At 56.7% G+C, this 27386-nt stretch overlaps 1 protein-coding gene across 1 annotated transcript in view; it reads right to left on the reverse strand.

Moving 5' to 3' along the window:
* Nucleotides 1-4405: 4405 nt before the first annotated feature.
* The window catches only part of LAMC3 (laminin subunit gamma 3), a 46813-nt gene continuing 23832 nt past the window's right edge, over nt 4406-27386 (reverse strand). Inside the window, exons 12-28 of the mRNA XM_054007071.1 lie at nt 26216-26434; nt 19817-20005; nt 19457-19702; nt 18696-18849; nt 18083-18225; nt 17136-17314; nt 16316-16436; nt 15189-15394; nt 14551-14627; nt 13553-13687; nt 12954-13098; nt 12121-12273; nt 11339-11441; nt 10175-10374; nt 8720-8866; nt 8289-8388; nt 4406-6581 (exon numbers count right to left, since the gene is read on the reverse strand). Of these exons, the coding sequence (XP_053863046.1) occupies nt 6331-6581; nt 8289-8388; nt 8720-8866; nt 10175-10374; nt 11339-11441; nt 12121-12273; nt 12954-13098; nt 13553-13687; nt 14551-14627; nt 15189-15394; nt 16316-16436; nt 17136-17314; nt 18083-18225; nt 18696-18849; nt 19457-19702; nt 19817-20005; nt 26216-26434 (2768 nt within the window). The 3' untranslated portion in view covers nt 4406-6330. The remainder of the gene's footprint in view (nt 6582-8288; nt 8389-8719; nt 8867-10174; nt 10375-11338; nt 11442-12120; nt 12274-12953; nt 13099-13552; nt 13688-14550; nt 14628-15188; nt 15395-16315; nt 16437-17135; nt 17315-18082; nt 18226-18695; nt 18850-19456; nt 19703-19816; nt 20006-26215; nt 26435-27386) is intronic.

Below are 27386 nucleotides of genomic sequence, written 5' to 3' on the forward strand. Positions count from 1 at the left end.
CAGAGCGCCCGCGCCGAGCACTGGGAAGGGGACAGGGCTACAGCCAGCCCGAGGCTCAGGCCCTGCCAGCCGCCTGCTTGTCAGGAGCCGCTCGGGCCTCGGCTGCAGGGGCTCATAACGTCGGCCTCCCCATCAGCCCAATGAAAACGGAGGTTAGGTACCAGCCAGCGCCCCAACCACCTCACCCAGACCGGTCCACAAGCTTTGGAAGACACCAGGCTCCAAGCCACACCTTGACCTGTGCTGGCTGCATGTTGACTAAGGAAGCAACAGTTGACCACGAAAGGGATGTATGTATGAATGAAGAAAGCCAGCCCCAGATACGGCCTCCATCACTGGATCTGGAAGGAATATGGACTCTGTCTATAGCCAAAAATCAGCATCTATAATGTGGTGGTCCTGCAGGTACAAACCATGAGCCTCTGATCATAGAATATCAGGGTCGGAAGGGTCCTCAGGAGGTCATCTAGTCCAACCCCCTGCTCAAAGCAGGACCAATCCCCAGGCAGATTTTTGCCCCAGATCCCTAAATGGCCCCCTCAAGGATTGACCTCACAACTCTGGGTTTAGCAGGCCAATGCTCAAACCACTGAGCTATCCCTCCCCCCTGTTATCAATGGCACATTAGAAAGTGTGACCGTTTCCGTTTGCAACCCCTGTGATGGTTGGTGGTGTTTCCTAAGGGTGAGGGCCCACAACTTGCAGACGAATCGCAACAAACAGCTGGAAGCATAGCGCCAGGCAAGGCAACAAGGTGCAATTCAAGCATCACAACTAGGCAAATGGCTCCATCATGGCCAGTGTGCGGAACTTTAGTGTAAGTCTTTAAGGTGCCCCCAGACTCCTTGTTATTTTTGTAGATACAGACTAACACGGCTACCCCCGATACTTGACATAGTGTGTGGAACGTTGTTCTTCCCAAATCGGGCTCCAGAGTCACGCGAAGACCCACTGGTATGAAATATGATTGTCTGCGTTGGCCTAGAAGTCGAGGTGACAAGCATCACGCTGCTTCTGGAGCACCAGGCCATGCCTCCTGTCCCTCAGCTCTTTCCCCATCAGCCCCTGGGCTCACACAGCCACTTTCCTCATGGCAGTTCGGCAAGCCCCTGGTACATGTGCTCCGCTCAGAGCTGCGCTACACAGGAGCACCAATAGCTTGGCCAGCACATGTGCCCCCAAAGAACAGACAGAGTAGTAGGGTCTGAGCCCTAGAGGATTCAACCCCTGAGCTCCGAATGCAGGGACTTCTCATCCGGATTTATTTTCATCCCGTGAAAACAAATTATTCTCATGAGGACAAGAGGCTGGTGGCCCAGAGTGCTGGAATCCAGAGCAGATTGGTCACTGGTGAGATGAGTTTGGGGAACTCAGCCTGCTCCCTTGTAGTCCTTTGTCCATATCAAAAACAAACAAAAAAAAAACCCCAACAAACTGTTTGGCACAATTGCAAGATGCTTCCTCGCCCAGAGCTGAAACAAAAGGCCAGGAGTGGGATATCAGGGACTGCTGCAGCTTAGAATTGATGGCTATCAGTACAGCTAGGAGAGGGGGGCAGGACTGGGATATATCGCAGGCGGTGCAGTGGTAAGGATTGAGGTGCATCAGCAAAGCTGGGGAAACACAGTGGGGTGGGGTGGGGAGGGTCTTGCCCAGCACCCACCTGCAGGTTAGTCCCCAGGCTGGATTCCAGCCCATCTCACTCTCCCGTTTTCATAACCACTCAGATCCCCACTAATAACAATACTGTTTATTTTAATTAAAGAAAATAAATGAAACAATAAGAGTTTGGGCGAGTCCCTTGGAATGGCTGCTGCCTGGAGAAGCCAAGTCTGAGTCACCAGCTGGAAGCCAAAAACCATCTCTTAGGAGAGGTGTCCTGTTTTTGGATTGAAAGTCGAGGGACGGGGGGCTGAGGGCCGCACCTCCACCCTGCACAGACTTTCAATTATTCTAGCATTTGCTCCCTCTCCTGGTCTGCCCCCTTGACGTCGGCATCCAACTCACCCCCCTCAGATGGCTCCTTGAAACACCCAGCTTCCAGCAAGCCTTTCAGAACTGACCTCTGCAAGATACTGGCACCTGTTCATTCCAGCACACCAGGAATTAAAGGCCCTATACACCGAGGACCTGATTCTCCCTGCCTTGCATCTTATGAGAATCGGTAAGTAGATCTTATCTATCCAAGGTACTTATGTGACCCTCGCTCACTGTAGTATCCGAGCACCTCCCAACACCCCGTGATGTAGGGCATCCCCATTTAGAGATGCAGAACTGAGACAGAAAGATTAAAGCCCAGCTCCTGATTTCAGTGGAAGTCAAGAGTCTAAATACCTTTGAAGATCTGGGCCTCAGTGACTTTCCTAAGACCCCCACCAGAAATCTGTGCCAGCGCAGGGTGTTGAACTCAGGCCTCCCAAGTCCGAGACTAGGGCTCTAACCCCATTCCCTCCTATTCCATTATTACACAGTGCTCAGGATTAGCTAACGCTGTCTTTGCCCATGAACAGAGCTGTGCCCCACATATGGATCAAACTGACAGGAACCGACTAGATTTTGACAGCAGGCTGAAAGCGTTGGGAAGGGAAAAGCCTCCCTCTAGTGTCCGCAGTGTGGGAGTGATGCTGCATCCAGCCAATGCAGGCCAGAGAGAGGGGTTTGTCGTGGGGGAGCCAGGCGCCTCGGGATTGCAGGGAATCCTGGGCCAAGTCTGGACAGCAGCATGGGGAGCTTCAGGGACTGGGGTCGAACGGTCCCAGCAGAGCCTTAATATGCCCTGTTGCACCCTGCAGTGTGTCGTGGGTCCCTGGGGTGTGTGTGGAGTGTTCAGGGCTGCTAGGAGAGGCGCACAAGCAAACAGTGTTCCTGGTACCTGCCCAGGAGAGACGCAGGGACCCATCCCCTTTGTGGGAGTGAGCGTTTGGGTCTTGGAACGTTGGACAGCTACCCCCAGAGCTGCTAGCCTGCATCCCTCCAACCTTGACTCTCTCCACTCTGGCTTCCTCCTGCTCCGCTCCACTCCTGCTGCTCTCAGCTAGGTCGCTAAACCTCCCTCCTGGCCCTGTTCCATCCTCCTCCTCACTGACCTCTGCTGTTCAGACCCTCCCTGCTGAAAATGTGCCCCTCCCTTGACTTTCATGGCTCCATCCTCTCCTGCTAATTCCTTTGGCATCTCAGCCGTGTGTCCCCCTCCTCCCCTCTTCAGGGAGCGTCCCCACAAGGCTCCGGCCTTGGCCCTCTCCTTTGTTCATAAAAAAGCCATCGCATGAGCAATCTCCACTCACACAGATTCAGCTCCCGTCTTTAACTCACAGATCCACCTCCTTCCCCGACCTGCCAACCTCCTGCTCCCCCTAACCCCGCATCTTGGCCAGTGGGCCTCTTTTAGATATCGTCTTATGGATGGACTTGTCATCAATTGGTGCTGTGTTCCCTTCAAACATCCCGCCCCCTGCCCATCTCTGTCACTCAACACATCAGCCTCCTCCCTGTCCCTTGCCCACCCTACCCTGCACACTAACAGTATGGGCCTTCTGTTCTCACAATAGACTGGGGTATGTGTCCAGACCACACGTGTGTTATCACTTCTTGCAACCCGCACCAGCCTTGTGCAGGTTGCATTTGCTCCATTCTTAGGAAGTATCTGCAGGAAGAACTGGGATTTGCAGGACTCCTTTTTCTAAAGCTAACGGGAGAGATGCTGGGGTGCTCTGCAGCTGATAGCAGTGTCTTTATGAACCCAGGAGGGTATGTTCCTTTCCACGCCTCCACTGGGGACTGGCTATACAGCCCTAGCCTGGTTAGTGCACGACACGGCACATGGAACCAGGAAGGGTGCAGAGTAACACAAGGATGTCTAGTGTATCAATGGGAAACTACAAGAACCCAGATGGTGCAAACAGTAGCATTGTCTGAGTCAGTAATTAGACAGCCCCCCCCGTGGTGCTGTGCTGCAGAAGTGCCGTCTTTCAGAGATGCCATGAAACTGAGCTCCCAAACCCTTATGGTCATTAAAGATCCCAGGACACTTTTTTCAAGAACAGGATGTGTTAACCCTAGTGTCCTGGCCAGAATCTCCAGTCACATCCTGCCTCCCTAAATTCCCCCTGCGGTTGCAATTGGATACTGGGGTTTTTACTTCCTCTCATAAACTCTTGTGCCATTTTACTGTGAGCTGTTAAACAGCTGCCACTTTCCACCCCAGAAGCAGCTGCACTTCACTGTTAGGTGAGGTCATTCTTGTAAGGCTTTCCTTTACAGAACCCTGAGAGGCTGCTGGAGGACAGATGCTAGAGGTATGGCATGTATTTCCCCCCCCACACACACACAACTACCAGCTGTTTTATAGCCCATGAACTGCAGTACACGCAGAATGTAACATATGTATTATATTAAGTTTTTTTTTTAATGGATACAGCTACAAGCACATAGCATCAGCTAAGAAAACAGGTCTCTGGAGAGGCCGGGAAGGCGGGTGAATCACGTCTTCTTCAGCACTGGGCAGGTGGCAACGGCTTGACATTTCTCTAACAGCAGCGTGTGTGTGTGTGTGCGGATTGAAGATGTCCAGTTGTTTTGCTAGGGAGGCAAATATGTGGCTATTTGTCCAGGCCTCCCAGCCAAGCTGGAATCGTGCTGTGCTTGCTTTGCAACAACTGTTGTGCTTTCACAGAGCTGTCCTTGGGCAGGGAGAGGGGGAGCGTCTGACAACACCCAGCTGGGCCTTTCTTCTCCAGTGCCAGCTTTTGTGCCGAGGCGAGAACGAGCTGGCGTCTTCTGGGAAAGGAACAGGCCCTGCGGCACTTCCAGAGAGCTGGGCCATTGGGGCGAGGGGAGATCCACAATCCGCTCCAGCAGCCTTGCAAAAAGGGTTGACAGGTGGCTCTAGCTATCTGACTATCTGTTAGTCTTAAAGGTGCCACAGGACTCTCTGTTGCTTTTTACAGATCCAGACTAACACGGCTACCCCTCTGATACTCTAGCTAGCCCAGTTTCTAATAGTGTGAATGGCACCAAAGCACATTAGAATCAGGTTAAAAACCAAACCAGAAGCAGGCCGCTAGGCTCTAGCATGATCTTACTTACACCAGTGGAAAATCAGGACTCATGCCCCTGGAGTTATGCTACTGCAAAACCAGTGTGAACGAGAGCAGAAGGGGTTAGATCTCTCTTATCTAATGTACTGCTTGGCTCCAAGCTGGACCAACCCGTTAGAGGAAGGGGAAAACGGTGAACATTGCTCACTTCAGAGGAGCATTCTATCTGTAGCCGTGCCCTGCAAGTGATCCCAGCTATTGGGAATTACAGTCAAGCTTTAGCCAGGAGCCACTGGACTTGCGAGATCCATCTACCACAGCTGCAAATCCTGAGGCAACTGCCCAGCTCTTCATCGCTTCGCCTTTCCCGGTAGGGAGGGCAAGGGGATGCCAACGAGCTGCTGGGAATTACGGGCTGCAGCCAAGCTGAGCTTGAGAGCAGGGGTGACGGGAATGCAGCCGCAAGAGCAAACATAGGCCGTGGCTAGTGACACCCCCCCCCCCCGCCGACATATTGAGTGGGATGGTGCCATCTACACAGAGACCATGGCATTGGGCCATTCACACCCCGAGTGCACTGAGATACACTGTGCCCAGGGGATGCCAATAGCACAGCTGCTACGGACCACCTTGGCAGAGCTGTGAAAGCACAAGAGGCAGAGCATGGCCCATCCCTTGCACCTCAACCAGGTTAAGGCTCCTGCTGCGCTTGCAAAGATGCCCATTACAACCAACGCTGTTGTGACGGCAGGATCCTTGGAGCAGGCAGTTGTGTGCGTCCCCCACAGGGGGCAGCACTGAGCCCTCTCTCAGTCCCACCCCCCCACGGCGAGCTCTTTCTTCGATGCTCCCCCATTCTATTCAGGTGGCGCTGTGGTCCACCAGCCCGTAGTGCGTGAGCACCTCCCAGCAGAGCATGGCGTGACGTGACTTGCATCCGGCACAGGTGTATATGTTTCGAAGGCCAGTGGAAGAAGCGGAAGGTGGGTTGGCCTGGGGATGGTCCTAAGTTCCTGCAGGAGTTTGTTCCACCGTCTGGGGTTGGCTCCCAAGACGGCTCTGGCTCCCGCGTGGAAAAGCTTTACCCTTTGGACTGGCAGTTCCGCTGGGCCTGCGGCGCAGAGCTGGGGGCTGTGGTCCTTGCCCCAGAACTTTAGACAGAGACCTTGCCCCGCTGTTCTGTGGGAAGGCAGCGTAAGAGCGGAGGGCAGGTTTGAGGTGCTCGTCAGTGAGCCGGGGGATGTGCATTGCTCTGCAGTTCATTGTGGAGATGGGGGTTGTCCATGGGGCCCGCTCACTGCCAGCTGGAGCAGCCCTCCGGCAGGCTCCGTAGAACCTCCTCCAGGTTCTGCTTGTCGGCTCTGATCTCCTGAAGGTCGCTCTCGAATGCCTGGATCTTCTGCCGCTGTTGCTCCGCCTCCCGCTGCAGATGGCTCAGTTTCCTCTCCAGGGGTCCGGGCCTGGCCAGCCGCAGCCACAGGCGGTCCATCTGGAGGCGGCTGGTGCTCAGCACAGAGTCTGTGTGCGGGTCCTGCTCCAAGTTGCCTGGGTGAGATGAAGAGGGGAGAACAGTGAGGGAGGAGGCAGAGAGCCCCAGCAGCCCTGGGTGGAGCCAGGCCGAAGGGGCTTTAGACAGATGCTGGGCTCACGCCTCAGGGGTGGGAATGAATTAAAAGGGTATAAAGGGAGTTGGAAGCTCCCAGGTACTGCAAATAACGAAGGGGGGCGGCTAATGGAAACATGGCTCCCTACAGCACTGGGAACAGCCTTGTGGTACCTGGGCACCATCCTCACCCTGCATTGCCTTGCTCTGACCCTGGGCAAGTGATTTCACATTCCATTCCCGCACCTGTGGCATGGGGATAGTGATCGCCCCCCCGCCCCGGCAAAGCACTTGGAGATCTATGGCTTGGACGTGGAATGTCCTCAGCGCTGGGGAAACCTGACCGTGAAATTGACTCACCACAGCAAGCAAAGCCAACCAGGTTAGTTTCACTGCTCAGACTAAGCTAAATGCTGAAAAAGACACTAACAACATCCAGAGGGAGAAGTCTGTTTACTCTTGGGCCCCCGGTGAGATCACAGCCTCATTGTGCTAGGCACTGTACGTGCACACACCGGGAGAGGACGTCCTTGTCCCAATGAGCTTAGAGCCTACAGAGGCAAGACAGGCGAAGGGTGGGAGGGGAAACAGAGCCCCCAAGAGTGGCTGTGGCTTGGCCAAGTTTGGCTGTTGAAATCCCTTTGGGTTCAGTAAGCTCTGGCGTTTTCAGTGACAGAGTTTTGTCTCCCCCCTTCCCCTCCACCCCAGATCTCTAATTCAAAACATCAAATAAAAAGATACAAAACATCCCATTTCCTTTTGTGCCCCAATCTCCTGGCTTGGTAGGAAGCCTGACTCATTGCTGGCTGCCCTCCCCGACACTCCACCCAGGCCACAGCTGACCCCACAGTTACAGTCTGTTCTCACCACTGAGGAGCCAACTGGGGGGGAAACCCATGCAAATCCAGCAGCTAGGTCCAGAGGCCAGGACAAAAGGCAGCTCTGGATGTGGACTGTGCATCAGCCAGTCCCGTTCTTTTAGCGACTCAGGAGGCCAATGACAACATTGGGAGAGAAGTGCTCTCCTGGGCTGCGTCAGCAGCAACTCTCAAGAAAGTGCAGGCTTAAAAAAGAAAAGCATAGCACTGCCCTTTACTGGCGAAAACTGGAATTGCACACGGTGCGGCTTGCTGAGAGCAGGTAGAGAGAGATTCTCCTTTCGCTCAAGTGGTTGGGGCTGTGGTTTCGGAGCAAGAAGCTGTGGGTTTGATCCCTGCTGTGGCTATCAAGGTCCTAGTGACCACGATGTATAGCCGAGACTCCGCTGTGGCATCCTAGGTGGCTACAGATCTGTTGTAATAAACATAGGGCCAAGATCCCAACTTGAATTGCAGCATCTAAGTAAACGGAGGTGCCCAAACTGGATTGGGCTCACAGAGAGGAGCTATCGCCGCGGGATTCCAGTAGGCCAAGCTTCGCAGCAGCATTTCCCTCTGAGGTCCCACTAGGGCATTTATCCCTCAGGAGATTTCTTCAAGATCAGGATGGTGGAAGCTTTCCCGGCACTCACAGGTTCCAGGCAGCACATGCTGCTGGGCTGGAGCTGTCACAATGACTGTACAACAAGGTCGACATACAGCTGGGTGGATCAGAGGGCTTCAGTGCCCAGGAAGGGGATGTGCCACCACCACACTGGGGTGGGTTCTTACCTAGGCTGCTGAGCAGGTTATTCAGGGTCTCAATGTCCATCTCCAGGGAGCTCTGGGCTTCTCTGAGGCTCTTCTTAGCTTCACTCACCCCTGTCCTCACCTTCCAACACAGACACGGAGGTGCATTAGCCACACCCAAGATCACAAACCATATGGAGGATTCTTGCTGCCAGTGCCAACAGATCAGCCCCAAGTGGGCGATCCCCTGGATGGCGTCCCGGCCTGTGTGTGGGGGATTCTCCAGAGTATGCCACATGTGCCTTGCATGCCATGGTGCCCTGGGGTTTCTTGGACAGAACCTCACTCCAAACAAATTGCTGAGATTTCCAGCTTTGCGCCTGCCCTCAGAATCAGTGCTGTGGGAGCAGGGGGGCAGGTCAGTGGAGAGGAAAGGGGGACTCTTACCCACAGTCCTATGGGACATAGCTCACCTGGTGAGACACCTCTAGCTCTTCCCTGAGCTCCTCGGACACGTGCTCCTGCCTTGAGATTTCTGCCAGGGTTACGTTGACGCGCTTGGCGAGCTCACTGGCACGCTTGCGTTCCCGCTTCCCTTCCCTCAGCACAGCCTGGGACCGCTGCACGGCGTGGACAGCACATGGTTACAAAGGGGAAGGATCGGTAGGAGTTGGCTTTTGCATAGCTCCTCTCCCATCCCATGCCCTCCTTGTGCTGAGATAGGACATCCTCTTAGAGAGGCTATCAACAGTAGCCCAGACCCCACCATCGAACAACAAGAGCCCACGGGTCACTCACCTGGTGGCGTAAGCGAAGGCTCCGTAAGGAGGATGCTGAACTCGGTGAGCGCATGCACCAGCCCTGCCCTCCTGACGCAGGAACTCAAGTTGGACTTGAGAGGCAAGTTAGCCGCAGCATGAGACATGCTGCAAAGCCAGCCCAGCATGACTGACAATCCCTGCTCGGATCTAAAAGGCAAGGGCTGCTGCATGCCAGGAGGTGGGGCTGTGTGGGGGTCAGGGGGGCTGCAGGTTAGAATCAAGGCTGAGTGGCAGAAAGGGTTCTGAACTGCTCTTAGAAAAGACAGAGGGTGCTGCCAGCCAGGATGGGGGTGCATTGGCAGAGTTGGGGGGATCCTGTACCAGGCCAGCAGGGGGCGCTGCCGGTCAGGATGGGGGGATCCTGTACCAGGCCAGCAGGGGGTCCTGCAGGTCAGGATGGGGGCGCATTGGCAGAGCTGGGGGGGGATCCTGTACCAGGCCAGCAGGGGGCGCTGCCGGTCAGGATGGGGGCGCATTGGCAGAGCTGGGGGGGATCCTGTAGCAGGGCAGAAGGGGGCGCTGCCGGTCAGGGTGGGGGCGCATTGGCAGAGCTGGGGGGATCCTGTAGCAGGGCAGCAGGGGGCGCTGCCAGTCAGGATGGGGGCGCATTGGCAGAGCTGGGGGGATCCTGTAGCAGGCAGCAGGGGGCACTGCAGGTCAGGATGGGGGTGCATTGGCAGAGCTGGGGGGGGAATCCTGTAGCAGGCCAGCAGGGGGCGCTGCCGGTCAGGATGGGGGCGCATTGGCAGAGTTGGGGGGATCCTGTAGCAGGCAGCAGGGGGCACTGCAGGTCAGGATAGGGGCGCATTGGCAGAGTTGGGGGGATCCTGTAGCAGGCAGAAGGGGGCGCTGCCGGTCAGGATGGGGGCGCATTGGCAGAGCTGGGGGCATGGATCCTGTAGCAGGCCAGCAGGGGGCGCTGCCAGTCAGGATGGGGGTGCATTGGCAGCGCTATGCTGGGGAAGCCCGTGCAGCATCTCTCTGCATTAAGCCGGACTCCAGCTCCCCGTCACTTGCCATGTGCCAGACTCCCGGCAAGCCCTGCTTAGGCTTGTACTGCCCACTCTCCACGCATCACCCCCTCGGTTGAGCACCAGCCTTGCAGACCTTGGAGCTCTCCCTGGCGACTCCCTCTGCTTCTCTGACCGTCTTCTTGGCTGCGGTGGAGACAGACACAGTGTTTCCCAGCATCCTCTCTGCCTGTCTGATCTTCTTCTGGGCATCCACGATCACTCTGTCCCGGACGATGGCCAGCTTCCTGCTCATGGCGGCCTGCCCCTTCTGACGCACAAACACCCTCTTCCCCCCTGCAGACAAAGGCAGCGTTCAAGAGAACGGGATCCTCCACCCCAGCTTGCCCTGGTGTAGCCTCCTGGACATCAAGGAGTTAATCCTGATCTACGCCGGGGCCAACAAGAGGAGAATCACGCTCAACAGAACCAGAGCGAGAACCCCAGCAACCTCCAGGCATTAGAATCTCCCTGGAAACAGGCGGAGACAAAACCAACCTTCCCCTCCCAGCATCAAAGCAGGAGGGAAATAAACCCATCCTCAAACCGTAATGGGGAGCCAGCCAAGCTGGAGGACTGGTAATGGCCTCTGCACCTGATCGCCTCTAGGTCACTGGTTCAAAGGCTGCCAGACATCACACGTCGGTCTATCCCATGACGTCCCGAGAAAGGAGGTAGAGGAGCCTCCGTTCAGTGGATGGGAGCCCATTGCATCACCGTCGGCAGCCTCAGCACAGAGAGCAGGAACGGAATGGGCTGGGCACGGCCCCACTCCATGTAGGGAGAAGGGCGGCGTGGGGACGTTGCCACTGGTGCTGCTCAGGTGGTACCTGTTCTAGCAGCCTGTGAGAGGTTTTAACTCCCACGGCTTGACAGATGCCGCCCCGTCCAGCCCCGTCTGCTGCAGTACAGTGAGGGGAGGGACGCCCCACCAGCGCGTCAGTGTTTGACTGATCGGAAACGAGAGCGGAGCCACGTGCACCCCACCCCCCCGGTCAGGTCCCACTCTCGGTGCTGGGAGTCCCCGTCGCTGCAGAGAGCAGATCAGAGAACTCCCTGCTGGCAGTGCAGAAAAGGTCCCGCTGTCTCTGCTCCGTCTGCATTAGCCTCGGACTCCGGCAGGGGCTCAGAACTCCATGGGCAGGGTGGAGGCCCCGTGTGTCCCCCTGCAAGGCAGGGTTGGCACATCCCACCCCCTGGCTCTGCTGGGATAAGTGGGGGAGCTGAGCTCTGGTGAGATGCTTTGGGCAGCGATTGTTACCTTCCAAGCTGGACAGCAGGGACTTTGCTTCAGAGACCACGGCCTTTCCGTGTGAAACTGATGAGGCTGCCAGAGTCCGGGCAGCATCGACCCCCTTCCGCAGCTGCCGGGGAAGGAGAGGCAGGAGTGAGATTGAGGGGCGTGAGGGCATCTCACCAGGGGAGCCTTCCTGCTGATCCGACCATGCTATTCAGAGACTGCTTGGGTGGGTTATCTATAGGGAGGAGAGCGGGGGGGCAAGACGTGCTCTGGGCTGACTCCAGGGGACCTAGGCACTGCCCTCTGCATCTGAGAGCCCTACAGGGCCCAGGGCACAGAACTATGCCGGCTTTAAATGTTCCAGCTCCAATTCTGCCCTGGCCTGCCTGGGTGAACCCCCAGTGAAGGTTTTTTTGGCGGCGGGGGGGCGTTCTCTGCCCTCCCTGCCCCTGTTCCTCGCCCCTGAGTGGGCTCAGCAGGGCAAGCCCAGGTGCCAGGGAGGTCGGGCTCATCCAGTTCTCTGTAGCCAAAAGGGCTGCAGCAGGAGGAGGGCCTATAGAGAGGGTAGGGTGTGTGGGAGAGGAAGGGATGAGGGAAACTCCGGGCTTCTGCTGGGATGCAGAGGCCTCTGTCCCCAGAAAGGAGGGAGAATCTCACTCTCCCCATTCCTGTCTGCGTTGGTGGGTGCAGATGGATGCAGATGAATTATCACCCCGCAGCCTAAATCAGTGGCAGGCTCCAAGTTTGCCAGGAAAGTGGCTCCCTGGTTTCATCCCAATGCCACCTTTCCCTGAGACACTCGCCTGCTGAAACTGCTGAGCCCTCTGCAGCTCCGTGCGCGGCTCGGCCCTCAGAGAGTCCCGCGCATCCAGGACCAGGCGCTCTTTCGCCTCCACCCCCTGCTCCAGTTCCATCAGCTCCCGAGTCAGGGCTCCGGTCTGCACCACTAGGGAGCGCTGTGGGATGAGGCACCAAAACCGCTTGGTCAGAAAGTGGATGTTATGGGGAGGGGGCATCTCCCATTGCTCCAAGCCCCCGGCATCAGAGAGGGAGGGAATGAGCTCAGAGGAAGGATCTCTAGTGGTCAGAGCACAGGACAGCGAGTCAGGAGACCTGGGCTCTGTTCCTGGCTTAAAGTGGGGATAATATTCAGCCGCCCCAAAAGGCCCCTAGAGGCAGGGGAGCTCTGAGCTGCTGCTGCAGTTAGGTGCCTTCTCAGGCTGGGAACTGCCCCATTCCCTCCCTGGCCACCCAGCACCTGGGGATGGAGAAAGGCCGTGCTAGCCGCATTACGATCACCCCCACGGCCACACCAGAGGTGGCCCAGACTGTCCCCTGGCTGGCTCAGCACAAAGGCAGCGAGCAAGTGTCTTCATCTCTCCTGTGCCTCAACTGTCCCCTCCCCCCCGCCTCACAGGGGTGTGAGGATACAATCCAGGCACAAGTGTGAGGTGCCCAGATACCATAGTGATCTAGACAAATGACTCGGTCATGGAGCCTGAACCTCCTTTCCACCCTAGAGGGGCCCTGCTGGGTTGGGACTGGGGCACGCTGCCGGGTGGGACCCGTCTGAGTCTCCAGCAGGACTCCCCAGGCCTGCACTCGTTAGCATTTGCAAGTCCTAAGGGCTGCCCACCAGCTGTGGAGCATCGAGCTTCGAGAGGTTCTTTGCCATGTCTGCATTAGCTTGGCGGATGGATGCAAAGGTTCTCTTGGCCTCAGCTGCCACCTCCAGCATGCCAGCAGCCAGCTCCTCCTGCGCCCGCTGGATTTCCTGGTACCTAAACAGAAGGGGTGCAAGATAAACCTGTGATCTGGCAGGCGAAAGGACACGTGAGCTGGCAGTTGGCCAGGCATGCAGGGCTCAGGGGATTGCTGGTGTAGGGGGTCCCCTCTAGCCTGCTGGGTTTGAGGCTGGTCCAGACTGATCATGACCTGGGAACCAGCACTACCCGACGGCACTTTGGTGGCTTGTGTGCAACGAGTTTAGTGGGTCTCAGCCCAGGTGTCCACAGCACAAACCCACCACAACCAACCCCCTTGTTGGCAGGCTTGGCAAAGAGGCCACGGACTGAATGGGCCATGCAGACAGCTCCCCTCTTGCCCCTAGCGGGGGTCCCTGGCAGCTGGGGTTGAGGCACATTGGGTGGGGAAACCTGGGCAGGTCTAGAGGGCTCCTGTGCCACACTGCCATGCTGGCACTCAGCTCCCATAGACACACTGCTGGTCTCATACCGGTCTTCCAGCTCTCTCCTGCGCTCCAGGCTAGCGCTGTCCTCCAAGGTGCTCTGCAGGAGAGCGTAGCTGGTGTTGGAAGCGAGCAGGGCTCTCCTGGCCACAGACTCCAGCTCTGCTGCTGCGTCCCCGTGACTGCAGAGAGATGCTGTCAGATGTGAGCCCTGAGGTTACGACCCAGAAACAGGGCATAGATGGGCTCTAAGCTCGTGCTGTCAGTCTGGCCTGAGCTCTCTGTCTCAGGCGACAGAACTCGATCAGGTCGGCTGGATCGTCACTATTCACCCGACACCCGCAGCAAGACCGGAACGATTCCAGCGAGGATGCACGAGGCAGAATGGCATCCGGCTCCCGGCTCCAGAGCCGCACGGTGCCTGTTGGGCTCCTTGCTCCAGTGGCTGGAGCCCAGAAGGAGGGCAGGTGGCGTGACCACCTCTCGCCTGCACCTCTCTGCTTTAACAGGGGACAACATGATTCAGAGCGTGCCTGCGTCACTGCACGGTCCGTGCACTTGGCTGATTACTGAGAACTCTCCCTGCACGGGTGCTTAGAGCACACAGGACGAGAGCAGGTACCTGTCCTGAGAGCTTCTCTCTGCCTCAGGCACAACTCATGGGTCAGCAGACCAGGAGGCATGAGGATGGTCAATGAGCAGCTCAGAGCAGGGGATCCACAAGAGGACTGGCTTTAAGGATGGAGGTTGTGGGGGGGGGAGGAGTGAGGGGGAGCCTGAAAAGAGGCGGGAGGCTGAGTGGGGGGAGGAGGAAGAGAGGGAACGGCCGCAGAGATACAGGCAGGGGCAGAGCCTTGGAGAGAAAACACAGAGCAGGGAAGCCAGCGAGCAGATTGGAGGAGGAGGAGGCATCAGAGTGAGACGAACACATTTTGAACAGACTGCAGGAGGTGTGCCCCTGTGCGCACGCGGACATGATGCATGGGTGTGAATACGCAGGCATCTGTGTGTGCATCTATGTGCACGCATGTCCAACGTGCGGTACCTGGCAGCCAGCGCCCGGGACTCCAGTGCGAGGCGACTCCAGCTGGTGGGCTGCTGGGAAACATCATGAGGAATTACCTTAAAAAAAAAACATATAAAACAAGAATGTGAAACCCCAGGGTTCAGCCCCCAGGTCCCCTCTGTGGGGACAGCACTGTACCCACTACCAGTGGCTAGGGCTGGGCAGGCTCCTTCCATGTCACCTTCTGGGGAGTCTTGCCAGATGGCTCTGAATGCGCCTTCCTAGGGCCCTCCCCAGCCTTCCTGGTGGGAAGAACAACCCCCGCATCCCCCCAACCAGGATCTCATGGGGGGGGCAGAGTCACTGGACGGATTTCCTCTGGATTAGAAAGAGAGCAAAGGAAGAAATCTCACCCCAGGTGCACTGCACCTGGAGGACTGCAAGGTTGACAGGTCACCCAGGGGGGTGGGGCGCTGTGTTTGCCTACTGGTGCTGCTCCTTTACCGGAGGAGCAGGTCCTACTGCACCCTATGAGCCTGGTCCCTGCCGGGCTGGGAAAGGAACAAGGGCCTTCCCTGGTGGGGCACCAGCACCAGCACCCAGCCCGGCTCAGAGTCATTTTATGCCGTGGGAGAGGGTTTGAGAGAAGCCCAGCGTGCTGGGCTTGAGCCAGGCACCATTGTCGCTAGCGTAGCCGCAGCCTGCTGGAGCTCCCGCTGCGTGGACCGCAGCACGGCGCTGATTTCCGACAGGAGGACGCAGGTTTTCTCGTCACCGCCACTGGCGCAGCCCACGGTCCCGCTGACGTTCCTCAGCCGACCCCACGCGGTGCCCACTGAGCCCTCCAGCTGGGCAACCTGCTCCAGGAACACCGCCTTGGCATCTGCAAGCAGCACAGGGAGAGCTCTCCTGCAGCCATCACCCCTTCCCTCGGGGGGAGCCCCGTACTGATGCATTGCTGTCTCCTGCCCAGGGGAGGGGAGTGGCGCTCTGGCCCAGAGGGCGCATGCTCACATGGCAAGCAGGACGTCTTCCCCAGCCTAACAGGTTCTAACGCGGGGGGGGGGGGGGGTGGTTCTGATGACAGACAGTTGGATTCCTCCACTACATCTAAGTCCACCCTCTTGAGCCCTCCTTCACAATTCCCCTCCCTGGGCAGTCCCCAAATACCTGTGGCCATTAATCCTCCCGGCACTGAGTCGTTACTGAGCCCAGCTCTGCACATTTACCCCGCGGGTCCCTCCAACCACCTCATCCTCTTCTCTGAGCCCCCTGCAGTTTGTCAGTATCTGCCTGATAATGTGAGGCCCACAGCTACTGCACAGCCCGGGGACAAGATCTTTAAGGCAGCGCAGGGGCGGGTTCCCACGGCTCAGCACCCACAACTGTAACCAGATTTCCAAGCATGCTCCACACCCAGCAGCCCCACAGTGACACTGGCAGGTAGACTTCCAACAGAGGACTCAGGCAGTGCACCGAGCTGTTGGGCAAAGGTCCCCTGACTTCAGTGTCTGACAGGGAACAACGCCCTTCTCTGCTCTGGCCCCCGCTGACTGGAGGAGCACTGGGATCCCCTCTGTACACGAGGGACGTGTTCTTCTGCACTGGACGGCTGGCCCTCACATTGCTGTCTAGCGACCCCCTCGGGCCACATGAACGCGTGGCGGAACCAGGCTCTGGAGGGAGCCCCGTCCCGTCGCCCCCGAGCACCGTGGAGAGTAACCAGTGTGCACCGTTCCTCTCCCAGGGCCCCCCCTGCACTGACCCCAGGAGAGGAGCCTCCCCTGACTCTGCCCCTCCCTACCTGGCAGCTGGTCTCCTCGGGGCTCCTCTCCTAGCGCTGGGTAACGGGTCTGGGGGCTGCTGCAGTCTGGTTTCTGCAGCCGCGCCTCCATCTGCTGCAGCTTGGCCTTCAGCTTGTCAGCCTGCGAGGGCAATGGGGTGTTTCAGAGAGGACGGCTTGTGGCGCACAGGCGAGGCAGCCTACAGGGCCAAGGCAGAGTGGTGTGTGGGCAGGGATAGGGTGGTGCTTTGGGCCAGGCTGAGCAGGGTGGCATATAGGACAGGGGGGCATATAGGCAAATATAGGGTAGCCATATAGGGCCGGGGCAAGGTAGGGTAAAGGGCCAGGGCCCACAAAGCGATGGCACTTGGAAGAGGGCACAGCACATGGGGGTTGGGGAACGGCAGTGTGGAGGACGGGGGGCATGAGAAAGAGGGGAGCAAATGCGGCTCTGAGTACGAAGGGCTGTCAGGGTGGGTCAGGGGTGCGCAGGGCGAAGGGGATTCTAGGCAGGGGTGTGCAGAGATAGCAGGGGGCTCTGGGGTAGGGGAGGGTCAGCACAGTCAAGGAGGCAGGGGAGGGGGGGTCAGATTCGTAATGGTCCAAGCCAGGAGGGTCCATTCTAGTCTGACCTGCTGCATATCACAGGCCACAGCATTCCATCCAGACACCCTGGACTGACCCCTGAGGAGAGCGGGGTGCCCGGGGTGCTGCTAAAGGGCCTGGACAGGCAGGGGGACCGAAACTCTGGCCCTGGAGGAAGCCTGCAAGGAGGGAGCGGCTCCTGGCTCTGCAATCCCCTTGGCAGGGGGCGTGGCGGGAGGGAGGTCGGGTGCCGTACCTCGTCCTTCACCAGGCCGTAGCAGATAGGACACTCCTGGCACAGAGACCGCTCCGGGGCGTAGAAGAAGTTCACCTCGCACCGATCGCACTTGTAGCCCACAAAGCCCCTCCTGCAGACGCACGTGCTGTTCTCGTGGCACTGTGGGGTGACGGCGCCCAGCGGGGAGCAGTTGCAGGCTGCACACAAGGGACAGCAGGGTCAGGGGACAGCAGCAGGCACAAGCCAGACCCCAGGTGTAGGCGACCCAAGGTAGAGGTGGAGCGCTGCGTCCCTGCCAGCGTCCAAGTCAGTCCATGGACTGGAGCCATGACCAGTCAGCCCAGCGGCTAAGGCGGAGACCCTGCTCTCCAGAATGATGCCAATGGGAAGAGTAGCTCCACTGAATCCAAAGCAGCCACTCCAGATTTGCACCAGCGCAATCGAAATCAGAGCCTGGCCCGCGGAGGAGAACGCACGGCTGACTGCCCTTCTCTAGTGCCTCTTCTCCCAGCCTCGCCAAGGGCTTCAGACACGAGCCCCAGACTGCCAGGAGAAGCAGGCCAGAATCTGACCTCCATTGTGCAGCGAGGGTCACGGGGGCACCAGGAGGTGCGGGACTTGCCGAGAGTCACACTGCAAGCCCAGGATGGGTCTGGGAAGAGAACCCAGGAGCTTAATCTTCCAGGTCCCTGCCCCGACCGGGAGACCCCATTGCCCCCTTCGTGTTAGACAGGCTCAGGCAGGAGGGGACTGAACTATTCAGTTAGTGGGCCAGGAGTGCTGTGAGGAGAGGGAATGATCAGTGGAGATGGCAAGACCCCAGGCTGGTGCTGCACAAAGTTTCACCACTGTAGTCTGCTCCCTGTGCCAGGCTCAGCTGCACCGATACCATAAGCCATCAGTGACATGGGAGAGAAATGGAGTGACACGACCTCACTTGAGAAGCTGCTCCTCGTTGCTGTTACCTCGGCAGCCCTTGACTGAGAACCCAAAGAAGCCAGGCTGGCATCGATCACACGACTGTCCTTCTACACTGGGCTGGCAGGGGCACTGCCCCGTGAGCGGGTGGCACTGGCTGTCCTGGGATCCCACCGGGTGGCACTCACAGCTGGGACAAAGGCAAAGGAAGGTGGTGAGGGCAGACAAACCTTCAGCCCAGCCACCCCCAAGGGCCCAGCCGGATGGGAACAGGGACAAGGTCAGCTCCGGCGTGTGCCCAGCACGGTGTTAACACCTGGGCCCTTGGGGTGTCCCCAGCCGCCCTAGCAGAGAGCGAGTCCCGGCTGACAAGTGCAGGGCTGGAGGGTGGGGGCAGCTTTGGTACAAGACCAGAGCTCCCCACGCAGCGACTAGGTGACGTGAGGCTGAAGGCTGGGTACGTTGGCACGTAGGGGGGCTTTGCCGGACCTGCCCCACAGGCAGCAGGCTGCCTCATGCTGCGGCTCTTGAATTACGGGGGTTCTGGCACTGGGGTCCTCTCCTGGGCAGGGGGGAAGGGGGTGTCCCCTATGGTCCAAGGCAGTGATACTCAGAGACCATCTTCTCCAGTGGGCTGACAAGGCCTCCATCTCCACCTACCTCTTGCATCCAGTCCCTGGCTGCAGGTCATAATATCCCTGCTGGCAGCGGCTGCAGTCTCGCCCGGTCACGTGAGGGAGGCAGGTGCACTGGCCAGTGAGGGGATCGCAGGCCTCCAGCCCCTGGGCTGAACCGACAGGGTTACACTCACAGGCTGGGGGAGAAAACACTGGCTATTAACCTGGAGCAGGCAGACTCGAGCCAGGGACTGGGAATCAGGACACCTGGGTTCTATCCCCAGCTCTGCCACTGACTTGCTGCATGATTTTTGGACAAGTCCCTTCACCCCTCTGTACCTCAGTTTCCCCACCTAGAAAACCAAGGAACTCTAGAGGGGGCAGAAGGCTTCACACACTACTGCTTGCCCATCTCTTCGGGAAGCCGGGCCAGCCAGCACTGCAGAGGGGCAAAGCGCTACAACTCTAGAGCCCAAGGCAGGTCTGGTGACACAGGGATGCAATTCCATTAACTCAGCCCCCCTCCTCCCCTCCCCCGCTCTAACCCCTCAACAGCACTGCCCAGCCCACACTCCCTCCACTCTTTACTGGTTTCCCCTGGCACTACCATTGGCCAAATCCAGCCCTGCAGGTGATGGGGTGGAGATTCCTTTCCCCTCCCTGGCAGCGGCACCCGCTTACACCAGGGGTGAATAGGGCCCCATGCCCTGGGCTCCGTGAAGTGGGCTCTGACAAGCAGAAGGCCGCGTCCAGGGAGGGGGAAGCCCTGGAGGGCCAGGGGTGAGCAAGGGGATCTGTACTCACGGGCACACTTCCTGGCGGAGCTCCGAGCCAGCGCGCTCCCGTAAAAGCCCTCCCTGCACTTTTCACAGTGCTCTCCTGACGTGTTGTACAGGCACCTCAGGCACTGGCCGGAGACAGGGTCACAGTTGCCCACGGCATTGGGGTCCACGTTACCGTTGCACTGGCAGGGGCTGCAAGGGTGGGCCGGGCCGTTCCTCCCCAAGGGGTCCCCGAAAAACCCATCATCACAGAGCTCACAACGTCTTCCTGGAGAGGGCGAGCGATGGGAGAGACACAGTGTGTGGGGAGTCTGTCTGCCAGTGAACCCACCCATCCCCTCCCCATCCAGAACCGCTCCCCACCCCCATCTCAGCACCTTACCTCTCTGCCCCTGGGGGCAGTGGGTGCACACCAGCTCCCCGCTCTCTGGGATTGCCGTGCAAGGCGACTGGCCGGGGCACGGGCATGGCTGGCAGTCGTCAAAGCGCCCCACGAAGGGGTTGCCGTGAAAGCCAATGGCACAGCGCTCACAGGACGGGCCCTCGGTGTGATCGAGGCACTGGCAGTGCCCTGCAGGGGACAGAGCAGAAAGACCACCCACCCCCAGGCTAGAGAGCCCGAAGCCAGGATGCAAGAAACCCCAGGCCCCTGCCTGGGCCAGGGATCACCCCCTCATGCTCCTGGGACAGGGTCTGCTCATAGCTACCCCAGTGTGACCCCACTGAGGACAGCAGGGGGTAGCACTGGGGTGGAGTCAGACACATAGGGAGGGATAGCTCAGTGGTTTGAGCATTGGCCTGCTAAACCCAGGGTTGTGAGTTCAATCCTTGAGGGGGCCATTTAGGGAACTGGGGTAAAAATCTGTCTGGGGATTGGTCCTGCTTTGAGCAGGGGGTTGGACTAGAACCTCCTGAGGTCCCTTCCAACCCTGATATTCTATGATCACCCATTGCAGGGTCTGAGCTGGATCCCCTGGTCCTAGAAAACCCCTGAAGCATTTCCCCCAGCCCCTCCCTGCAGCGTATAGACTGTGCATCCCCCCTTGCCTCTCCACAAGCTGCTTTAGTTGGGACGGGCGAGGTCCCTCAAGGTGTGTCTACACTAGAATTCAAAACCTGCTGCTGATTCGGGCTAAGAGGCTGTTTCATTGCAGTGTAGATATTGGGCCTTGGGCTGGGGCCCAGATTCTAGGACCCTGTGAGGTGGGAGGGCCCCAGAGCTCAGGCTCCAGCCCAAGCCCAAATGTCTACCCCACAATTGCATGGCCCCTTAGCCTGAACCCTGCAAGGCCGAATCGGCTGGCACAGGCCAGCTACAGGGTCTAATTGCAGCGTAGACATACCTCCGCTCCGTCCATCCCTTCCTCACCAATATCCCACTCTCTGGCCATCCAGGCTGCACACCAGTTTGATAGTGGGCATGGCGTTGCCTCTGCTCAAGCCCAGGGCTTGCCACAGCACCTGCTTCCCATGCCAGTCACGGGTGGGTGTCTCTGCCTTCCGCTTGCTGAGCCACCCTCAGCGGAAGATTCATCTCACATCCTAAAAGGTGAAAACCCCCCGGCGAAGCTCGATGTACCAGCCTCTCGGCCAGCCCGCCCCATCTGCCCATCCCTCCACTGCATGCTCACTGCCTAGCCAAACTTCTGTAGCATTCCAGAGTGTTCCTCGCCTTGCCCCCTGTATCCTTGTAATGACTCGGCTCCCTGGGTGCCCAACCCACAGCCCATTCCTGCTCACCCGACTGTCCCTCCAGTCATCCCTAGGGGCAATAGCTAAGCTACAGTTGCAAACCTTTACATTCGGGGATCCCTTTCGACGCATGCTCCAGGTTCCACACTGGATTTATTCCTGGTGTCACCATCCAGACACAGAGGGACAAATCCATCCCTGGAGCAAACCCCTAGACGTCAATGGAGCCACAGCAGAGACGAATCAGGCGGAACCCCAGCGAAGTCAATGGAGTTACACTCGCGGGAGAGCAGAGTCAGGCCTCAGCCCCAGGTTGGCGGAATTGCTAGTTAAAACGTGTCTGAGCCAAATTCCAACCTCCCCAGCATCTGGACCCAGGGTTTTCACCGGGCCCTTTGGAGACATGGGGCCTGCTGCAAAATTTCAATCGCCTCCGGGTTTGGATTCGATTGAATCAGCTCCCCACAACAATAGGGGTGTGCTTGTGTGTGTCCCTTTCTACAATTTATGAGCCAAATCCCACAGTCCTTGCTCAGGCAAGAAATGCCGATTGGCTTGCATGGAATAAGGCCTGAGTAACACCAGCAGAATTTGAAAGCGACATGCCAGCCCAGCTCTCCCTGCGCGAGCCGGAGCACTTAACCGTCAGGCTAGATGCCCAGTGAATTTTCAATATTAAAAATCTGCCCGAGTCTGAAATCATTGACAACGTGTTTCTGCGAGATGGCGCAAGATGTGGCCAAACACGTACACCATCTGCATCATGCAACACACAAGCAACCGGTCTGGAGCCCAGCGGATGAGTGTAACTTCCTCGTGTGACCCAAGCCAGTGAGTCACAGGTTGAGGAAGCAAGCAGGGGACATGGGGAAACTCTGAATCCCTCTCCCTTTGGCTGGAGCCCCTCTGCCTCCAGCCATCAGTTCAATTGCCTGGAGAGAGAGAGAGCACAAAGAGTCCCATGATGATTTCTGCATGCAGTTGGCAAGATCAGATTGGACTAGGCAAGCTAGCCGGGGGGAAAGGTTTGTGGGAAATTTCCAAGGGGCATGGAGTCAGCTTAACACATGGGGGACACATGACAAGGGGGGGGAAGTGGGCGCGCTGAGGGGGCCTGAGGACTCAGAGCTCCCTGGGAAGAGCACACATGGGGCAGTTTGGATCGCAGCGGCCGAAGCTGTCAAAGGAGTCGGACAGGATGGGGAGAGAAGGAACTGAAAGAGAAAGGGGGAGGGAGAGAGAAGGGTGGGAAATGAATGAAGGGATGCCTGTATGATGAATGGGCGGCTTGATTGGCAGAATGAAGGCCGAAAGATCAAAGGCGTGGAATTGCACCCGGGAATCATATTAAACTGGAGACATCCAGACACCGCACTCCACAACAAAAGAGGGAGAGAAGCTGCAGAACATTGTAATGTTTCCGTCTGGCAGGGCAGAGGAGCATGTTAAAAACTGCTCTTTAAAGTACTCTCTGTCCCAGCCATAAACAATTCCTCACTCATGCAACACAGATGTTACAATGCCAGGGCCAGACCACCAGCAAGACGCGGGGGATGGAGGGGGGTCCTGGGTTTCTTGACATTGGGTCCTGGGTTTCTTCAGTTAAGTGACAAGTAAATCATCTCGTTTCCAAGTCCCTTTGAGGGAACTAAGTTGAACTGGGCTCCACAAGGGCCTGCCACGGCGTTAGCCGGGAATGTCTAGAACAGGACTCATGGACAGACTGAGCTCTGTCTGCCATGGACAGTATGTTATTGGGTAGCAGATATGCCAGGTGCCCATGTCTGAGCTGTACCTGACCAGGGGAGTACATCATGTACCCTGCCTGTCTAATTATACATGCTCAGGACGGCTCAGCTGTGTGTCACAGGCCCTATACTGCTAATACCACTTTAGCTCATGGTCTGTGCTTTTGGGACCTGGGTGCTGTCCTTGCTGTCACCACAAAGCACCATGACATTCACGATGTTACACACTGACAGCTGCGAGGTCACAGGTGGCCATGGATTGATGTTATATTATTTCACACAATCCGATGGGCCCGATTCTGCCTTACTCCCTGAGTAAAGCAGCCGCACTGCAGTGAATGAGACAACTTGATGAGCAAAATACTACTCAGGGTACGTCTATACTTACCGGCTGGTTCGGCGGCAAGCAATCGATCTTCTGGGATCGATTTATCGTGTCTTGTCTAGACGCAATAAATCGATCGTAGAAGTGCTTGCCGTCCACGCTGGTAATCCTGCTCTGCGAGAGGAGTAGGCGGAGTGGACGGGGGAGCCTGCCTGCCACGTGTGGACCCGCGTTAAGTACCTTTAAGTTCCAACTAAGATACTTCAACTTCAGCTACATTATTCACTTAAAGAAGAACAGGAGTACTTGTGGCACCTTAGAGACTAACAAATTTATTAGAGCATAAGCTTTCGTGGACTACATATATGCATCCTGTTCTTCTTTTTGCGGATACAGACTAACACGGCTGCTACTCTGAAACCTGTCATTATTCACTTAGCTGAGGTTGCGTATCTTAGTTCAAACTGGGGGCTTAGTGTGGACCAGGCCTCAGTGTGAATCAGGACAGCACGGGAGTGTCACTGCAGCTCCTTTCACGACGGCGTGCTGTGCAGAGCGCATACTGTGATCCCTCTACTGCGGCACAGGCTGGGGCTGAACGTGGCAACTGAGTCAACGGAGCACAGGGCAGGCAGTGAAGAACGAAGCTGTGTCCAATGGGAACAGCGGGAGGAATCTCCAGACAGCAGATGCAGCCACCCCCGCTGAACTTTGGTCTGGATACTGGGGTGCTCGTGTGAAGCAGCCGTGAGCCAGCAGATTTTCCCCACTGATAGAGAAACCCAGATGCTTTCCCTGGAGGAGCAGCTCACAGCAGGGAATCTCTGCCATTTGCAATTCATTTGAAGTTGGCAGCCTTTACAGATCTGGTTTTGGTTATCCCTGTGTAGCACTACTCCATGTGTATCTGCTTGGTTTCCCCCTAGCCCAGACTCTCGGGAGATGTAGTATCAGACCTGTTCAGGTGCCTGTGATCTCATGCTCCTCTAGTGGGGAAACACTACTCCCTGGGACAGACCACACATAACCCACCCTACTTCGGTGCACAGTGGGGTTTGAACCCTTGAACCCACAGAGCTGACGGTAAGAGTCTCTCCCACTTGAGCTAAAGGACTAGGTCTCCTCCCTGGCTGCTACAGCAATCTTTTGTATGGACCAGCCACTAGAGGGAGACAACCCCATCCCCCCACACTCTCCTCATGTGGGTTACATACGAACATGTCTCCCCCTAGTAGCCTACAGAGACTACAAGACCTAACCTAAGTTCCCTGTAAGCTGCGTGGCTGGGTGGCCGCCCAACAGGCTATCAAGTGCCACACAGTTCAGGTGTCCCTCTGCCCAGTGCCGCATGCTGCTCCTGCCCTCTGCCTTGGAGCTGCTCCCGGGAGCCTCCTGCTTGCTGTGCAAAGCGGTGGGAGGGGAAAAGGGTGCTGATGTCAGGGTGTCCTCCTTTCCCCGGCCCTGTACTCCATCTCCACAGAGCTGGGGGGGGGGGGGGCGCAAGACAGGGCTCTAGAGGGAGGGAGCTTGCTGGCAGCTCCTACAGTGTCTGAACTTGCTGATCTACTTAAAAGGGCAATATACTGAAAGTGGGGGTCTGTCTGTCTGTCTCTCTCTCTCTCTCTCCCACACACACACTCACACTGTCTTTCACATCACCTCCCAACACATACTTGTATTGTTGTTGTTGTTACTTCTGGATACTTCTTTCAAAGTGTGCTATTTTAGTTTTTTGGCTGGTCTATGCATTTCATAATTTTTATTTCTCTCTTACAGTTACATTGAATTCTTTGCATAAGTGAGTTCTAAAATGCCTAACCTGTCCTGGCTGGAGTAATTATCCCTAGAGTAACTTTTTAAAAATATAGATTATATCTGGGTTTTTGGTTTCTACTGGTGGTGCATATCCGCACATTACCTTGAAATGGTGCACATAACAAAATTCATTCCACACATGGATAGAAAAATTAGAGGGAACGCTGGACCTAACAATGGGTGTGAAAATGTCACTGGTTACTGGCAGAGCATTTTGTGTATGAAACCCTGTAATAATGTAGTTACATTGCAACTGTTGATCATGGTACATGCAGCCTATGTTCCACCTCCAGATAGCTTCTTCTCCTCACTTACCCTGCCTCCTTCACTAAAGCCTATTGCTTCTTCCTCTTCAATATCCATCTTCTCACTGATAAATCCTTTGTCCATGTGCTGATCAACTTGCAACTCAACTGCCGTAGCCTTCTCCTGCCTGGCCTCCTTACCTCTTACTTCTGCCACTCCAGTCTGCCCCCAACACCCTGCTAAGGTCATCTTCATCTCCTCAAGTTCTGCCCACCTCCTTCAGTCCTTCCATTGGCCTCCTGCCTCTTCATGCAGTACATTCAAACTCCCCATCCAGGCCCCAGTAACATTTCCACTGACACCTCTGCTCTTCCTTCCCTCTCCCCTACTTACATTCATAAAATGCCACGCACATCTGTGGTGGTAGATGCATGCATTATTAGTATTACCGAGAGGCAGTTATTTTTGTCTCTGAAATGACAGTGTTATGAAACCACCCCCTGTAATTTACATGGCAATAACCTGAGATGCTGGGTACTGTAACTTCAAGTGTAATTCCCAACCTTCTTTGGGAATTATGCAGATTTATTATCTATTTACAGCATAACTGCATAGTAATTATATGGATAAATGGAGGCTGTGAAATGAACGGATGCTATGAAAGTCTCTAGAAAAGGAAGGTGAGAGCAGGGCCGGCTCCAGCATTTATGCTGCCTCAAGCAAAAATAAATAAATAAATAAATAAAATTTAAAAAAAAGCCGCGATCGGCGGTGGCAGGTGCTTCGTTCCTAGAGGGAGTGAGGGACCTGCCGCCCCCGAATTGCCGCAGGTGCCGCCCCTCTCCCTGGGCTGCCCCAAGCACCTGCTTGTTAAGCTGGTGCCTGGAGTCGGCCCTGGGTGAGAGATCGTGTGATGGTAAAAGGAAATCACTAACAGAGAGCAGGGGATCCAAACCTGTGTCGGGGTCACAGCTGCCGTGCTGGTTACAAGTACAGGGGATGCAGCTGGTGAAGGGGCCGCCCAATGGAATTTCTCTCTTGTAGCCCGGAGCGCAGGATTCGCAGAACTGCCCGGTGTACCCCTGCGGGCAGATGCACTCCTCCACCCACAGAGCAGGCAGGGAATGACCTGGGCGAGCAGAGGTGAGCTGGACCTCACTCAGGGAGACTCTACCTGTGGAAGGGACAACCAGAAGTTACGATGGGCGAATATAACCCGTGCCGAGACAATGGACCCATCAATCCAGTCTCTCTAGCATCCCTTCCAGGATAGGCTGTCCAAAGCACTGTGCCCAGCTCTAGTGCTTTCCATGTAAGGATCTCAAAGCATTTTACAAAATACTCTCAGGGCGCGATTTTCACACATGATTAGTGACTCTGGGTGCCTGATCTGAGCCATCTTAGGCAAGCCCGTGTTTCAGAAAGTGCTGAGCACCTGTCCTCTGAAAACCAGGTCTCTTGAAGACATCTTAAGCGCGGCAGCCCAACAACTGAGGGATTGCAAATCACAAGGCACTTTGGAAAATCTTGCCCTTACTAACTAAGCCTTCTAACACCGCAGCAGTAAGTAAAATCGAGAGAGATCGGGGCGCCCACCACTGAAATGCAGCCACCTGAGAGGTGGAATTGCTTAACAGCTCACGGCAATGCTGCCCAAGAGTTTAGGAAGGAAAGTGAAAATGCCATGTTGAGTCTGAACCTGTGGAGGGAATTTTGGGAGGCAGACTGTAACTATTCCAGTTTGAATGCGGCCATGACGCTGACTGCTACGGGATCGTCAGAAGAGCCCATTCGATCATCCAGGCTGACCACGAGCTGTGGAGACTATAAGCAGCAGGACTCTGCTTTATGTCTCATACACAGAAACAGTAACTCCAGCCGCACTACGCCCCTAGCATCAGACCACCCTGATTCAGAGAGAGGGACGCTGCTTATTGAATCCTTGAGACCACGAGGTGTCTCGGGAAGGTCTCCCATCCAAGTAACCCCCTAGCCCAACCATGCTTAGTGTTAGATCACAGCCCATGGGATCAGGGAACAGATTCCCACTGTGCCACCTGCCTCCCACAACTCAGAGGGAGACTCCATCCTCAGACTCCAGGGCACAGGCGGAGTGGGGCAGGTCT

Source organism: Malaclemys terrapin, chromosome 17, assembly GCF_027887155.1.
Source record: "Malaclemys terrapin pileata isolate rMalTer1 chromosome 17, rMalTer1.hap1, whole genome shotgun sequence".
Lineage (NCBI taxonomy): Eukaryota > Metazoa > Chordata > Testudines > Emydidae > Malaclemys > Malaclemys terrapin.